The sequence below is a fragment of the Alosa sapidissima genome, chromosome 21 (assembly GCF_018492685.1).
Source record: "Alosa sapidissima isolate fAloSap1 chromosome 21, fAloSap1.pri, whole genome shotgun sequence".
Lineage (NCBI taxonomy): Eukaryota > Metazoa > Chordata > Actinopteri > Clupeiformes > Clupeidae > Alosa > Alosa sapidissima.
The window spans coordinates 3526802-3543519 of NC_055977.1; the positions used below are offsets into that span (position 1 = coordinate 3526802).

Sequence of the window (16718 nt, forward strand, 5' to 3'; positions counted from 1 at the left end):
GGGTCGCGTCTAGATTGACATATCGGCGCGACTGTTTTTTTAAGGTGGCGCCGCCAAGATTTCCCCGCCCCTTGCCCGGCCCACTCGCACCCCCACCCCGCTCGTGTAGTCCCCTCTCAGCTTTCAACCCCTGCCGCTCGGAGCCCACTCTGGTCGTGGTAGATTGATCTTCATCTTTAAGATGTTTTTTTCTCCCCCCCCCCCCCCCACTACATCGAATAAATTAAAGCAGTTGTAGTTTGCTGACTGGTCGACTCTTTATATAACAATATTACTTTATAATAATAATAATAATTAGGCCTACAATATTATTACACTATAATAACACAGTAATATTATACAAATGTCCACATATCTGCACACATCTTAAATAAAACATATCTTCATCAGCATTCAAGTCTTTTTTATGAAGGGGTAATATATAGCGTCGTATATAACATATCTTACACACTTAATAGGCCAGCGTGTTACATACATAATACACCAAACATGATCTCCACATCCTTCATTAACAAAAAAGGTTTATTTCACCGCAAAGGGAACTGTGATCACATTCATACACAGGTCAAATATCTCTACACTGGCTTGTTAACAGACCCGCCTGATTGAACCTGAATTTTCTCCTTTTTTCCAGATAGGCCTACAAGATCCCACATGCACACACCTGAATTATAAAACATGCTCATTTTGGCCGAAGCTGGAATGCAGAGCAGTCTCAATGACTATAAATTCCCCAGAATTCATCAAACACAAGCAAAGCATAGCCCCTTGAAGCTGCTCGTCCACCGATAACATCTGGTTTGATAATTTTGCCATCAGCATGTCTAAATTCCACCTCCACTGTTCTGAGTTCTCTTTTTGTCTGGGCATCTTTTGACCTCTCTCCTAAACGTCTCCTTCATCCTCCACTGTTCTGAGTTCTCTTTTTGTCTGGGCATCTTTTGACCTCTCTCCTAAACGTCTCCTTCGTCTGTTCCTTTCTTGCTCGGTCCGAGAGGTCACCCTAAGCTGCCCCCCGCTCTTCTCTTCTTACAAAACATTCTTTATTTACATTGGAGGCGCACATACCTCACATTTTACTCCAGATTCAATTAACCCAGCCGGCCTGCCTGTCTACAGCACTCAAGGTGAAGGATCCCCAGTGAGAAATGCCTCCAATAGAATTTTGTGGCAGGTCTGTTACTTAAAAAAAATAAAATAAGTTAGACCATTTTATCATGCTGCTGCCTTAACCAATGTCTGGCTGGACAGATAAGCAATGGGCTGTATATGAAGCGAGATCAGGAGTTCATCCAGATTAACTTTGAGAGAATACCACAGATGGGCTGTATATGAAGCGAGATCAGTAGTTCATCCAGATTAACTTTGAGAGAATACCACAGATCTGGGCTGTATATGAAGCGAGATCAGTAGCTCATCCAGATTAACTTTGAGGGAATACCACAGATCTGGGCTGTATATGAAGCGAGATCAGTAGTTCATCCAGATTAACTTTGAGAGAATGCCACAGATCTTTACAAGAACACGGCCCCGTGACATGCTCTTTTGAAACCATCGGCTGCACTTACTTGGATAAGCCAGTTAGTTCCTTTTGCAGTAGCGCTCAGACTGCAACCATCCCATGGCCACTTGCACTTACTTGGATAAGCCAGTTAGCTCCTTTTGCAGTATAGCGCTCAGACTGCAACCATCCCATGGCCACTTGCACTTACTTGGATAAGCCAGTTAGCTCCTTTTGCAGTATAGCGCTCAGACTGCAACCATCCCATGGCCACTTGTTAAATTCAATGTCTGCTTCCTCTGGTCTCAACTCTCTGCTCATCTACACTGGGTCACTAAATAAAACATGCACACAGGGCAGAGTACTGCGTACACAATGCACCGTACCCCAACAACACCATCCAGCCATAACCTGTATTGCTAAATCATTGAGATTATGAAATAATATACACATGCTGCAAGTTTTATAGGTTCAAGGTCATGAAATACTTTTATTGTGCAATATTTGTATCACTGCTCATTTATCCTCCATTGATCCTTTCCAACCTGACTGACACGTATACTTGAACACCTTCAACAACAAGATCTGCGCTGCAGTTGGGGTTGGAGATAGGCGTGTTTGAGAGCATGACGACAAAGAGGAAACAAACGCCGAGGCTGACTAATAAGTCATCAATGTGGAGCTGGAGAGCAAGACGGCAGCTTGGAAAGCAAACCAAACAACAGAGAACAAACACTGCCCAGAAACACACACAACAACTGTGTGAGTCTTCGCACTGTTTCAGCAGACTGCAACATACAAAAATGTCATTGTTAAAGAATCTCTACAAACTGAGACAGTGTTTAATGTAAGACTGTTCCACACACATGGGTCACAGATCCTGAATTAAATTAAAGTTAATCAGCATTATTAATCAAGCTGCCAAAAAAACACAAATACCCATTTCTACAACATTTAGTTGTTCACAACTCCCTCTTGTGGCAAAATACAATATCCCAAATGATGAAGTTTAACATTGCTAATTCTAAGGTCATGGAAATACATTTTAAAACAGCTATGTCACTGTTTCAAAATAGATCACCATGTCACAGCCACACATGCGCTACCCGGGCAACCAGCAAGCACATGGGTGAGTTTTTTTAACAGTGACACAGCCCATGGTCAGAATTCTTTGTGTCTGCCGCCCTCTTGTGGCTGATTTATGTCACACCGTGCTCCACGGGAGCCTGCTGCTGGGGGCTTACAAACTCAAGAAAGGGTATTAGGGTGCAATCTCAGTCTCTGGAGGTGAGAAGACGAACCGCATCAAGGCTTGCTGGGAGAACGAGGTGTGAATGCACCCGACGTCTCAAGCATGGTCTTCCTGCGTGCCGTTTCCTTGGCAACGTTGTGGTTGAGCCGCCGCAAACGCTCCTGTGAAGAGAGGTGGAGATGGTTCAAACAGTGAATGAGGTGTTTAAGTTTAAGTTTATATACACGGATTTCTATGCAACGTTACGAAAACATGCATGCGCATCCAAGAGGCAGAAAGCACCATAGAACAGAATAGAGCAATGCAAAAGAGCAAAAGAATAAAATGAGTTTTTGTGCTGAAAACTGCACCAATTCGAAATCACGATGGTTAGAGAATATTAAATATGTTCAATATCCCTAACGGAATGTATGTCTTCGCCAAAAATGACAAAATACGATGTTATATTAATAATGCAAATGAACGGCAAACTTTGAAATAGTCTGAAATGAGATGTTATTATCATTGAGACAACAGGGGTATACAATAAAATCCGATTGTAGCTTACAGCAGCCAACTATTTAGGTTAAGTTTATAACGTTGTGGACGGCCACCAAGCCACCTTCTGCCCCACGCTGCGCGCGCATCTAATTTTGTTGGTAAACGGGAAACCCGTGTATACTCTTTTGATCCTGTGAGGGGAAATTTGGTCTCTGCATTTATCCCAATCCGTGAATTAGTGAAACACACTCAGCACACAGTGAGGTGAAGCACACACTAATCCCGGCGCAGTGAGCTGCCTGCAACAACAGCGGCGCTCGGGGAGCAGTGAGGGGTTAGGTGCCTTGCTCAAGGGCACTTCAGCCGTGCCTACTGGTCGGGGTTCGACCCGGCGACCCTCCGGTTACAAGTCCGAAGCACTAACCAGTAGGCCACGGCTGCCCCTGTGTTGGGTTAGATGCTAGAGTCAAAGATCCTTGATTACTCCGCTTTAAGCCTCTCTGCTAGAGTGCTGTCTGCAATGACCCAAGAAGCAGACAGGGTGATGCCAGTGTGGCCATGTCCACTGAAACCGCTAAATTGCAACTGAACACTCAAACATTTTATTTGAGGAAAACATTGAGCATTAGACAGCAAAATGGTATCCACTCTGGTATGTACTCTGATAGACTGACAGACAGACATGTAGATAGACATTTAGATAGATAGATAGATAGATAGATAGATAGATAGATAGACAGACAGACAGCTTGATTGATAGCCTCATCATCAGCCGGTTCATGACCTTGAACCTATAAAACTTGCAGCTTGATTGATAGATACTTTGAATATCCAGAGGCAATTTTAGGAATGTTTAGTGCACTGTTAAAAAAGTCTCAGGAATAATTTCACAAACCTGCGCATTCTGAAGAATGTTGTTGACCAGTACCACTCTACGTCGCGCATTCAGCAGTTTCTTGACATATGGGTCTAGGTCTAGCGCCACCTTCTGGTGTTCATTGATTCTACACAATTCTAAGTAGAGAGAGAGTGTCTCAGAAGTGTACACACTGAGTGATTCTAATAATTATTGGTTAAAAAATGCACATACATGAAAGTTTGCAGCAACCTAAACCCAACTTACCTGTAGCCAAATTGTCAATATGTTCCCGAAGCCCCACTTGGCTCTCCCTAGTGACAGAAAGACAATAACACATAGGTTATCTAAACGTTTTGGTAGTGCTGTGCAAAAGTCTTACATCCACATTACATATTTTGCTGGAACAGTATGTGTATGTTTACTGCTCTTATTAAATTACTATAATCTAATAATAAGATAATATAGTATTCAGAATTAAAAACATAACAAAAATGTAGTTTTTGCTCTGGTTCCAATCCCATTTCAGTCTTAGGTCACCACTGGGTTTTTCTTGTTTTAGCAGTGTTATAATGACCAATCTCAACACGTGGGGAAGCTGTTGATGGAGTCGTAGTTCCCCACCCAGACCACAGTCAGGCCTGCTCTGCCCTGCCCAGCCCAGCCCACCATAGGCTGCTGGCAGATCCAGCTGTGATGAGATGCCAACTTCCCTCACTGACTGTGGCTCACCCAGAAGCTGATTCTGTGGTGTAATGAGCATCTTGGCAGAATGCAATGTGGAGAGCCAACCTGAGATGTATTGCACATCTTCTGTGGCCCCTCATAGTCTCTGTTAGCCTCAGGCTGTGAAGGGGATCTTGAGATCAGCTGCTGACTTCACTGTGGCTTGTCTTGAAACAGACCCTGTGGCCTACTGTACATCTTGTGTGGCCTCTCATAGTCTGAGTTAGCCTTCCCAGTGAAGCCGAGCAATGAGCTTTTGCCCCTGTAACTACTCGATGAGGTCTTCAATCTTTCAAAGCATTATCATCTCCTTCCCACTTCACCAATAAATGAGAACCAGAAACAAAAGGCTCCATCAACAGTGTCCCCCTTTGCAAGATTGGTTATCATAACACTGAGCAACAAATCAAGTAACGTTAAACCCTTTTGTGTACTCTGGTGGTGTTCTCCTAAACAGAAAGAGACGTTACGTTACCATCACATTGTTAAACCAACAAATCTACTGGCGACCTAAGACCTTTGCACAATACAGTACATAACGTAGAATACAATATATTCACATAATTTCACCCTTCCACTCTAGAGGTAGACGCATGAGTAACGTTAAACATTTGTTATTGACATTTCGCCCAGGTTTCGCATAATCACGAGATCTGTCATATGACAGCTAGAATGCTAGCAAGTTAGCGTACTGTGTTGGAAAATGACAATAGCATCTTGAGAACATAATCCTTTACTACCTTGATCCCAGCAACATTGCACATACCTTACTGAGTGCACATGTAAATCGAGCTGCTGGACTGCAGGTTGCAAGAGGTCAAACAGACCTTCGGCTAAGACATCTTTGCCCGAAGGGGTTTCCACCACAGCTACTGCCGCCATGTTTCCTTGTGGTGCATGTGATTCTCGCGACGTCTGGCGTCAACGTGAACCACTCCATTTTCCTCTGTCGGGTCATACACACACACAAGGGATTAGCACCATTTTGTTTTGAATGGGAGGAGAGCAGTAGCTGACCAGCGTAACTCTCTAGATTTCGCCTGTGTTATTCTTACAACTTGTAAAATAACACCAAACGAAAGAACAATATTCGTGGCGTTGCTTCTGTTTGCTGGCAGCGCATTCTTTAGTCGATGTCGTTCAGGTACCTCGTGATAAGTGGATCGCTAACGTTACATAAACGTTAGCTCAGATAAACTGACTGGCGAGCACACTCTTTGGCACTTCTGTCTCAAACAGATCACGTCTCAGCGGTTTCGCCTAGAAAATTCTTCACGTAAGTATTTTACTGTTTTACTCACTTGGCTGGAGCTATATTCTGGTTGATTAGAATTGGATGCTATACATCTGTGATGGTTTAGGTTATGAGTCTTGGTATCCAAGACAACTTGGCAGCTAGCATGTTACATGGTTAAGAAGATTACGTAATGTTATGATCCATATTGCATAGAAATGTCATATATGATAAAATTAGCTGTCTGTCGTAGCTAAATTGTGTTTCCTTTGGTTGTTGGCGAATCTGACTAAGTTTCGTTTCTAGCTAGCTAACGTTAATGTTTCTGGAAGAATGACATGTCTGGGCGTGTCATACTTCAGTCGACGCTACGTACATAGCATATATTGATTTGCTAAGGTATTAGATAAGGTATAAGATATTTGTCAGTGACAGACATCTGTCAAATGTAATGTGGACTACTTCTGTCTTCATTGTTCTGTTCAAGCTGTTAAGGTTAAGTCATCATTAACGTTAACTGTTACTGTCTCTTTCACAGAAATCTCCCAGCAAGATCGAAGCTAAAATGAGTGCTCCTTCATCTCAAAAAGTCGTGCTGAAAAGCACCACCAAGGTGTCCCTGAACGAGCGGTGAGGCGCCACGCACCCCGACAGCTTTTATTGATGGGAGAGAACAGACCTAGAGATACGTAGAGAGCCGCGGCAAGATGGCGTACTTTGGAAGTCACAGAAGGGCCATACCAGACCCGTCATGGACGCTAGAGTGCCCACATCCTGTGCGCTGCTTAGACGAGAAGACCCATGGCAATGGGTGGTCCGGTCATGTAGAAATAATGCTTATTGGTAAAGGCTGATTGGTAAAGCTGTATGGCTTTGAAATGGCTCTAGATGAGCTGCACTTCTCCCGAGGAGTGAGCGAGCTCTGTTTAGCGGTGCACACACATAAGTGTGATGAGAGGGTCAAGGTGATCTGGTGTAATGAGGTAAGGTGGTGCCCCCTACACTCAGTGGGCTTCCTCGACCTTGGGAATGGAAAGTTGCAAACATGAGACACCGTGGAGGGAGGATGCCCAGTGTGGTCCTCCTCCAGCTTTTCCTTGCCCTCAAGCAAACTCTCTCTCTCACACACTCTTTTCTGTCTCTGTCTCTCTCTATCTCTCTCTTTTCCCCCCCCTATCCTTTCTTCATCTCTGCTCTCTTTTCTCCCCTCCTCGACTTCATGTCTCGCACCCCAAACAAAGGCACCCAGTCCTAGCCTGGACGTGGCCATCTCCGGCGTCCTCTCTCGCCATCCGTCCCCTCGGGCTCCTGATGACCCCGCTGCGGTGTCCCCCTCACTGGACTGGGGGGGCGAGGAGTGCGGTCCGGCGCGGTCTGGGCTGTAAGAGGCTGGGTGGCCAGACACCCCTCCAGTCCTGGGTCTCCAACCCCTGTAGCCCTCCACGGCGAGGTGGAGACCTGTAAGTGGCAGTCACACTCTCATCCCTCTCTCTCTCTCTCTCTCTCTCTCTCTCTACCTGCACTTTTCACTTTCCCTTAGTCTTTCTTTCTTCTTTCATCTGTTTTGTTTTTCTCTGAACTGTGGAACTCTGAAGTGTTCTTTTCAGCCGCTTTTCCTTCTTATCCACACTCTCTCACTTTCCCCCTTTCTCTCTTGCTCTCTTCTGTCAACTGTCAAACAATGTCCTCGTCTGCTCTTAGCTCTCCATCTTTCTCCATCTCGTCTCCTCTGTGTCTCTCCTTCGTCTCCTGCTCTTTTCTCTCCTCCTCTGTGTCTCTCCTTTGTCTCTGCACAGGGTCTCTCCTGCTCTTTTCCCATCTCCTCTGTGTCTCTCTTTTCTCTCCTGCTCTTTTCTCTCCTGCTCTTTTCTCTCCTGCTCTTTTGTCTCCTGCTCTTTTCTCTCCTGCTCTTTTCTCTCCTGCTCTTTTGTCTCCTGCTCTTTTGTCTCCTGCTCTTTTCTCTCCTGCTCTTTTCTCGTCTCCTCTGTGTCTCTCCTTCGTCTCCTGCTCTTTTCTCGTCTCCTCTGTGTCTCTCCTTCGTCTCCTGCTCTTTTCTCTCCTGCTCTTTTCTCGTCTCCTCTGTGTCTCTCCTTCGTCTCCTGCTCTTTTCTCTCCAGCTCTGTGTCTCTCCTTCGTCTCCTGCTCTTTTCTCTCCAGCTCTGTGTCTCTCCTTCGTCTCCTGCTCTTTTCTCGTCTCCTCTGTGTCTCTCCTTCGTCTCCTGCTCTTTTCTCTCCTGCTCTTTTCTCGTCTCCTCTGTGTTTCTCCTTAGTCTCCTGCTCTTTTCTCGCCTCCTCTGTGTTTCTCCGTCGTCTCTTCACAGGGTCTCTCCTGCTCTTTTCTCGTTTGTCTGTCCCATTCACAGCTCTCTTTATATGCTGGTTTAGCCGGGGTGTCTAGACCTCACACACAGAGAGAGAGAGAGATTAAACAGACAAAACAGACAAAACAGAACACAAAAAACAAAGTGGGCATTGCCTGACTACGCCATGGGCTGCCCATGACTACGTCCATGGTGTGTGTGTGTGTGTGTGAAATGATTTGATATGGAACCCTCCCTCCACTGCCCCCCCCCCTCCTCCCTCTCTCCTTTCCTTCATCTATCCCCCTCTTTTTCTCTCTCTCTCTCCTCCACCTCTCTCTCTCTCTCTCTCTCTCTCTCTCTCTCTCTCTCTCTCTCTCTCTCTCTCTCTCTCTCTCCTGCTCTTCTCCTGTCCCCACCCTTCCCCACCTCCAAGCTTCACAAACATGCTGAAGACCAAGCCGCCGAGCGCCGTGAGCATCCGCGCCAGCCTGCAGCAGCAGCACATGGCCAGCGCGCGGAACCGACGCCTGGCCCAGCAGATGGAGAACCGGCCCTCCGTACAGGCCGCCCTCCACCACAAGCAGGTGGGTCGTCTTCAGGTGAGACAAGCCCACAATCGCTACTGCCGCCGCCGCTGCAGGGTACGGGTCGGGTGAGACACAGCACTCGTTTGTCGCTTCAAAAATTGAAATTCGTTTGCTCCAAGTTACCCAATTAACTCACTTATTTAACTGTTTTAAATATTGCTAACAAGGTTAGCGTCCTGTGTTAGCTATGCTGTTGTGATGTTTGTTGAATCCGCCCAGGGTCACTGTTTAAAAGTTAAGATGTAAGATGGTGAGGTAGATATTGTAAGCTAGTGTAACAAGATAGTTACTTGGTCATGTCACTTATCTAGCAAGACTTGTTTGGTTGACTTTTAGTCTATATCACAAACTAGGCGAAGATAACGTCCACAGCATGTAGATCACGTTTTGAAATCCTCGTAAAACAGATGAGAGAGCTAACCGGCCGTGCTGTAGCTAGACGCAGGTTTAGTTAAGCAAGAGAAGACTAAGATGATTGACAAATAATACACATGTAATCAAACTGATTTTTTCGCTAACGCTCACAATGCATGCGGTTTGGACACGGTGTAAGATGATTGAATAGTGCGCTCATTGACCAGACTGATAAACCCTGTGTGTGTGTGTGTGTGTGTGTGTGTGTGTGTGTGTCAGAGCACCTTTAGCCCTCATATCAGCGGTCACATGTTGTAGACATGACTCGTGGGGTTCAGTGCCTGGTATGAAATTTGACTGTGTGCCGATACCATTGCGCTATGACCAACCTGAACTATCAGAGTTTGATTGGCGGGGTGGGGTTTGAAGAACTCAGCAGTCCTGGAGATGCTGAAACCAGGTCCTCTGGCACTCACTGCAGCGCCTGCATTTCAGATGCATGCCTGGCCTGCCCAACCCTGTTACTAAGCTCAGTGTTCTGTTTTTGAACATTCTAACATAAGATTCCGTTCCGCAACAATTGAAGCAGTGTTTCCCACAGAATTGAATTCTATTTGTGGTGGTAGGTTTGCAGAATTAACTTTAATGCAACAGTTTTTAACAAAATAGCGCAGCGTGGTTATGATGCTGATTTAAGCATGTAGGTTTGTTGAGAGACAAGGAGAGGCTGTGCAAAGGTGCACATAGCTCTACAATGAAAAAATTCCATCCAATTTAAATAGTACAACATGGAAAATCATTGTGTGGTGGTCAGTGTTGATATTGTGGTGGGCCGCCACAAATAAGTCAATGTATGGGAAACAGTGTGCAGGTTCTAAAATCCTATGTTGAATTCAATGACCCCAGATATTCTTTCGTTCATTTCCCAACATTCCGACGTTACTCCTTTAATATAACATGAAAGGGGTTTTTGGAATTGGAGTAGCTGTCTTATCTACCTGTGTAGGGCTGAGAAACGAGCAGGTATTTAAGCTCTCTGGTTACTGAGGAGCATATTCATATTTTCCCAATAGTGGGTCAGCACGGCATTCTGTTGTTGCTGATGTTGATGTCTGTGTGTTATGATCTGATGCTGATGGGACACTCAATCATCCAGCACACAACACAGGAGAACAAACAGATTACCCAGGAAGCCGTTGGACTTGTCTCCAGCTGCGTTTTAAAACCCCTTTTCATCCCCTGATCGCACACACCACACCACACCACCCCACCCCACACCACACCACACCACACCACACCACACCAGTGCTGGCATGCAGACAAACTGGATATGACTTGTGTCTCTCCCCACCTTTACTTACTGTGTGTGTGTGTGTTCTCCCTCCCATCCCTCAGAGCCTGAAGCAGCGCCTGGGTAAGAGCAACATCCAGGCGCGTCTGGGCCGGCCGGTGGGGGCCCTGATGATGCGTGGGGTCGGCGGGGGTCGAGGCTTCGCCGGGGGCCGAGGTTTCGCCGGGGGTCGAGGCTTCGCCGGGGGTCGAGGCTTCGTCGTAGGCGGGCTGAGAGGAGCGGCGCGCGGAGGAGGACTGAGGGGACGCGGCGGCCGAGGAGTGGGCATGAGGGGAGCCCTCGTCTTCAGAGGTCAGTCCGCACTCGGACACCGACAGCAGGGGCGCTTGTTTTCGCCCTCTCTTTTTCTATCTCTCTCGTCTGCGTGCTCTTTCTCTCTCCCTCGGGACTCGGGATATAGACGCTCGATGGTGTTTTAAGCCCCCAACGTTGTCTTCCAGGCAGCGCTGCCACCGTTGACTTTAAAGGGGGACTTGGCAACTATTTCAACGTAATAAACCCGTTTAGAAATCATTTGGATGGTTAAATGACCTGTTCCGGTGAAAATGGTGACTTTCCCCGCTGCGCCTAGCGTCCCCAGGTGAAAAACCAACCTTGCAACATTGAGACTACCGTCCCGGAAAGAGAAGTGAGAAACAAGAAACTAGTTTTAAATCGTGTTTCTTACCTTGTAACATCCACATAGTTTTGCCAAACTTATGCTAACCGTTCGCTAGCTTGTAAACAAATCCATGTGCTTTATCGTTACCTTTTCCCACAGTTTGAAATAGCATAATGCACAATTTCTCCAGCAGAGGGGTAAATCCTGCCAAGTTTCCCTTTAAGGCACCTAATCCTAACCCTCATCCATAAGTGTGTTATGAGGTGTGGTGGTGCTGGTGTGTGTCTCCTGCTGGGCCTGTCAGCACCTCAGATCACCCCTCTAACACCGCTCCAGGTGGAACTGTCTGTCAACCAGAGAAAACGCCTCTGGTCATCTTATAATTTCATCACACACATAATAAACACATTAGTCAGTGCAGTGGTAGACTTAGATCACCTGTCTATTCAACATTATCCATAGTATAGATGAGGCCTATTAGTGCATGGCCATGTTTATTCAACATTATTCATATAGACGAGTCCTATTAGTGCATTATTCATATAGACAAGGCCTATTAGTGCATGGCTATGTTTATTCAACATTATTCATATAGAAGAGGCCTATTAGTGCATGGCTATGTTACTTCAACATAGCTTTTATTACTTCTAATAGAGGCCTATTAGTGCATTATTAGTGCACTAATTATTCATATAGAAGAGCCCTATTAGTGCATTATTAGTGCACTAATTATTCATATAGACGAGGCCTATTAGTGCATTATCAGTGCACTAATTATTTATATAGATGAGGCCTATTAGTGCATGGCCATGTCATCGCTGTGAAGTGTTGCTGTGTAGTTATGGGGACAGAAGAGTTTGGAATCTCCCCTCTGGGTCATTCCACGTCAATTCAACCAGGGCCCACGCACTCAAAAAATTACCAGGTGTACCTATGTTACCCAGGAGACGCACTGTAAAATTACTTTTATGTGAGAGTAATACTTTCCATGATACAGCCATTTTTTTTTGTCAGAGTTCACAAGCCCATAGCACAAGAACTAAACCATGTAGGAGGCTCACATGTTGCATGGTGGTACATAAATAGGAATGGTATGTAGCAAAATCGTCACGTTTGGTCTGGATGATCCTGCATGGTCTTAGCTGTCCCTCAGAGTTTATCAAAATGTTATTGGAGTTTTTGGCTGGGCTCTGTTTAGGCCTTCAGAAGATTCCTTTTTTCAGAATTTTGAGACCTAAGTGCATGGGTCCTGACCTGGTTGAATTGACTTGGAATGACCCCTCTGTTTGTCATTGTGATGAAAGCGAACAATGAGTGACAAGCTCGGGTCTTCACACAAGCAGCTGAGGACTTGAAGGGCCAGCTTTAGGCCCCAAGGTGTTCTGAGCAGCTGGTTCTAAACCAGACCGTATTGTGCTGCCCTTTGTCCCTGTGCGGAACTCGTCTGTCCACTGTAGTCTCCCCTCATTATACGCACTTCGAGTCAGTTGGAGTTTGATGAGCACAATTTTAGATCAAACGTGTGTCAAATGACATCCTGACTTCTACAACCACGGTGGAGAAATAAAGCACTTTTTGTCTTATCTGGTGCATTGTTTTCTTCTTCACCACAGGATAGTGAGAAGCGCAATTTCAATTCTTCTGCATGTCTAGTATATGTGAAGAAGTTGACGATAAAGCTGACTTTGACTTATAGAGAAATAACCTCACCACACTAATGTGATGGGCTAAAGTGGAGAGTGTACAATCTTTTGAGTGTCCATGCTTACTAGTGTGTAATGTGTGTGCTGGGCTCTTATAGGACTGGAGGTCCAATCATTTTGTAGCCTATAGGCCTGATGACTTCCGTGAGTAGGCTAGTCCGTTCGCTATCGAAATGGAACTTCACTGAAAGTGAAAGTAAGCAAGTAATAGCCTTCGTTTCTGTGCAGCATCTGAAACTTCGAAGTGCTATTTGTGTGGGGAACTATTTGTTTTCTCAGCAGACGCATGTAACGGCTAAGGGAGATTTCAAGCCAATTTAACGTGACAGACGGAAGTAGCCTGTTTCACGCCAGGTTAACGTGACAGACCCAAGTAGCCTGTTTTAAGCCAGTTTAATGTGACAGACGGAAGTAGCCTGTTTCAAGCCAGTTTAACATGACAGACGGAAGTAGCCTGTTTCTCACAGTTGATTAGCATGCCAAAGTGGCGCAGTACCTGCTGTAATTCAGCCGCCGATATAAACATCTACTTGCTGGTGTTCATTTTTGAGCCCTGGCTGTGTGATGACCTTGAGAGAGAGTGCGTGCGTGTGTGTGTGATTCGTGAACGTTCCAAGAAGCGCTGTGTTGCATTGACCACAGTGTGGAATGATCACACAGGTGTTTTTTTAAAAAAAATAAATTGCTTGCATTTCCTGGCCTTTTAACTTGACTTATTGATTGCCTGAGTAAGGTGTGTTTTAACGTGTGTGTGTGTGTGTGTGTGTGTGTGTGGTGTGTGTGTGTGTGTGCGCGTGTGTGTGTGTGTGTCTCTATAGGCATGGGCCAGATGCGAGGCCGTGGGGGCGCTGGGCGAGCAGGCCTGAGGAGGGGCATGCGTCAGCGAGGAGGCGGACCTGGCAGAGGGGCCATGATGATTGGCCGAGGAGCAGGAAGAGGAGGGGCTGGAGTCCGAGGCAGAGGTGGGTAGTGGTAGTAGTAATGTACACCTGCAAACTGTTACACTCAGTCAGTACTGTGAGAGATTTACGTTCTGTTTTCTGTCCTTTTATTTAACCAGGAAGAAATAACATCAATTGAGATTTGCATCTATTGTACAAGAGAGCCCTGGCCAAGAAGCCAGTACACAGCAGACCAAAAAACAATAGACAACATTGACACAATATTGATCAAAGATAATAGACAACATTGACCAAAGGCAGTAGATAATATTGATCAAAGACAATAGACAACATTGACACACCTACCGAATAAAAATTAAAACATAAATAAAAAATGTGTAAAACCACCTGGCCAGTGGCACCACATCAATAGAGAATACAAGTGTAATAGAAATTGTGTGTGTGTAGAAGTAAGTGAGGTGTGTTGTGAGTGACGTCTCTTCTCGTTCTCGTGCAGGACGCGGCGGCATGCGCGGTCGCGGGGGATTTGCCGGCCGTGGTGGCCGTGGGCGCGGCCGGGGTCGAGGAGCCGTCGGGGGTGGACGCAGTACCCAGGTGACGCGGGAGCAGCTGGACAACCAGCTGGACGCCTACATGTCCAAGACCAAAGGGCACCTGGACGCCGAGCTCGACGCGTACATGGCCCAGGCTGACCCTGACAGCATGGAGTGACCGTCTCTGCCCCCCCCCCCCCCCTCTCTCCTGGGCAGCGAGGCTCGTCCATATCCACAACGGAAGCAAAGCAGCGTAGACCTGCAGAAAACACTTAAAGACTTTTACATGAAGATGATTTTTTATATCACACACACACACACACACATATGATATGAATATGAATATGAAAATGAATATATCTCTGAAAGTGTCATAAGGTCAAACACGCATACGGACTCACACCACACCCAGGGGACTCGGCCATGCTGATATGTTGATGCCCATCTCCCAGGGACTGGTCAGATCCACGCACTGCACTGCACAGCACAGCACAGCACACTAATGACAAGATTCTAAACACATCGGATTCCTCTATATCCGCAGGCTAGGCTGTTATACACAAGTGGGAAACAAATATACATTTGTGTGTACACATTTCTTTTGAATGTTTTATCGGACCATAGGGAGGACTGGATTGGTTGCTGTGTTTCTGTTTGTTATATGACCTGTATGACCTATGACCTATGACCTGTAATCTTTAACTGTAACTAAGAGGGCAATGTGCTCCCCTTGTTCTGCTGATCCACTCAAAGCAGATTTGTTTTTTTATTTCTGTTTTTTTTTTTTTTTTTTTAATAAAGTGTTGAGTATTTGGTAGGACTCCAGGTGCTTGGCAATTAGATGAAATTGTTATGCTTCATTATATTATTATGAGTCTGCAGAATGCTGAGATATCGATCAGGGTTTTGCTTTGCTTAAAGTATGAAATCGTTTCACTATCACTAAGCAATAACAAAACAATTTAACAGAAGTAAAACAATCAGTGACCTGCCATGTGAAGGATTATGTGTATATTTGTTTTCTCATAAATAGCCCAGCAGTACGTCCAGTAGGTTTTTACAATACAAATGATTCGAAGTCAAATGTTTTATGTTGGGTACCCAGGTTAGCAGTTTGATACCTGAAAATTACATCTTGCCAGGCTCTCTGTTCCTGTTTACATGTTTACATTACGTGACGTGGAGGGTGTCATTTGTGGTGCCCTGCAAACAAGCACTGATCAAATGACGAACAGTTGAACAGTGGTATTATTTTAAGATTTTATTTTACTTACCAATGAAGGCTACAACAGTCATACAAATATGTTTGATGGGAGATCCACAAAGATGCTTATAAATGCCTACAGATAATGACACTGCCAGAACAAGGCCCCTATTCCTCTGTGTGAAATACCGGGACACTGATGGGAATATTTGTGTTGTTAAACCTTGTCTTGTTGCTTTCAAAGCTGTCATTAAATTTGAAGGAATTATTAAACATGGATGACATATTTTTTTTTCCAGAATAAGTTGGAGCCCAAAATTGGTACACTAAAATGATGGACACTATTGCTGTAAAACAGACCTCCTGCCAGAGAAACCTGACATGTCAGACTCAGTTTGGGATATGTATTGTTTAAAAATCAAATATTAAAGATTGTAATACTGTGCACTAAAACATTTTGAGATTGTTAATGAAGTCTGATAATCGTTTTAATAAATACATAAATAAATAAATATATGATAGTAATCCACCAGTTTACTGTTAATCTGGGTACCCAGAAATTCGCATCATGCTGAACTGTAGCTGAACGGTAACCACTTTGATATCCATTGATTGAATTAGACCATCATGAAAAGGATAGCAGAGGATGGTTTCGATCCATCGACCTCTGGGTTATGGGCCCAGCACGCTTCCGCTGCGCCACTCTGCTTCCACGGGCCATTATGCTTCCACGAGACGTTTTGAAGAAAAGTGCAAATCTAAAATCGTGCCACGGCTGCCTCTATTGTGTTTATGAGATAGATGTGTAAAATGTTGTAATTCCAAAATGGGTCGTAAATCTATATATATCTGTAATAGTCAAAAAGTGTTTAAAAACAACCATTATTCCATCTCTTCAAAAGTGACACTGTAATCGCATTTCCTTCAGACACCAGCACGATAGGAGGCAGTAGAGGTGCCCACGTCGCACTTCTACAGTGCATTGACGAAGAACCATCGGTCTGTGGACCCAACGACAATAAGACAACAGCGGAAAATGTCTACCAAAGGCTTCAAAGTAAAACCCATAGATATGAATATCGGGTAAAAAGTAAAGTAGGCCTGGCCTACAGTTTAAAAATCTGGTTTAAT

The 16718-nt window shown here is 45.1% G+C and overlaps 2 protein-coding genes and 1 non-coding gene across 4 annotated transcripts; 1 reads left to right on the top strand and 2 right to left on the bottom strand.

Moving 5' to 3' along the window:
* Window positions 1-1962: 1962 nt before the first annotated feature.
* Window positions 1963-6258, bottom strand: snapin (SNAP associated protein). Its single transcript, XM_042075949.1, has 5 exons — window positions 6117-6258; window positions 5582-5761; window positions 4357-4403; window positions 4129-4247; window positions 1963-2914 (listed from the first exon to the last, which is right to left on the bottom strand). The coding sequence occupies exons 2-5, from the start codon at window positions 5695-5697 to the stop codon at window positions 2807-2809; spliced, it is 390 nt and encodes a 129-aa protein (XP_041931883.1). The 5' UTR covers window positions 5698-5761; window positions 6117-6258; the 3' UTR covers window positions 1963-2806.
* On the top strand, window positions 5750-15860 carry chtopa (chromatin target of PRMT1a). Of its 2 annotated transcripts, none has more exons than XM_042075947.1 (6): window positions 5750-6091; window positions 6588-6679; window positions 8786-8951; window positions 10689-10935; window positions 13767-13910; window positions 14347-15860. In XM_042075947.1, exons 2-6 carry the CDS (start codon window positions 6615-6617, stop codon window positions 14559-14561), a joined length of 837 nt encoding a protein of 278 aa, XP_041931881.1. In that variant the 5' UTR covers window positions 5750-6091; window positions 6588-6614; the 3' UTR covers window positions 14562-15860. The 2 variants fall into 2 exon arrangements, with proteins under 2 accessions (XP_041931881.1, XP_041931882.1); XM_042075948.1 differs by having other exon boundaries at window positions 8786-8936.
* A 364-nt stretch (window positions 15861-16224) lies between these two features.
* trnam-cau lies at window positions 16225-16296 on the bottom strand. The gene has a single exon. It is a non-coding gene; the product is annotated as a tRNA-Met (tRNA).
* Window positions 16297-16718: the final 422 nt, after the last annotated feature.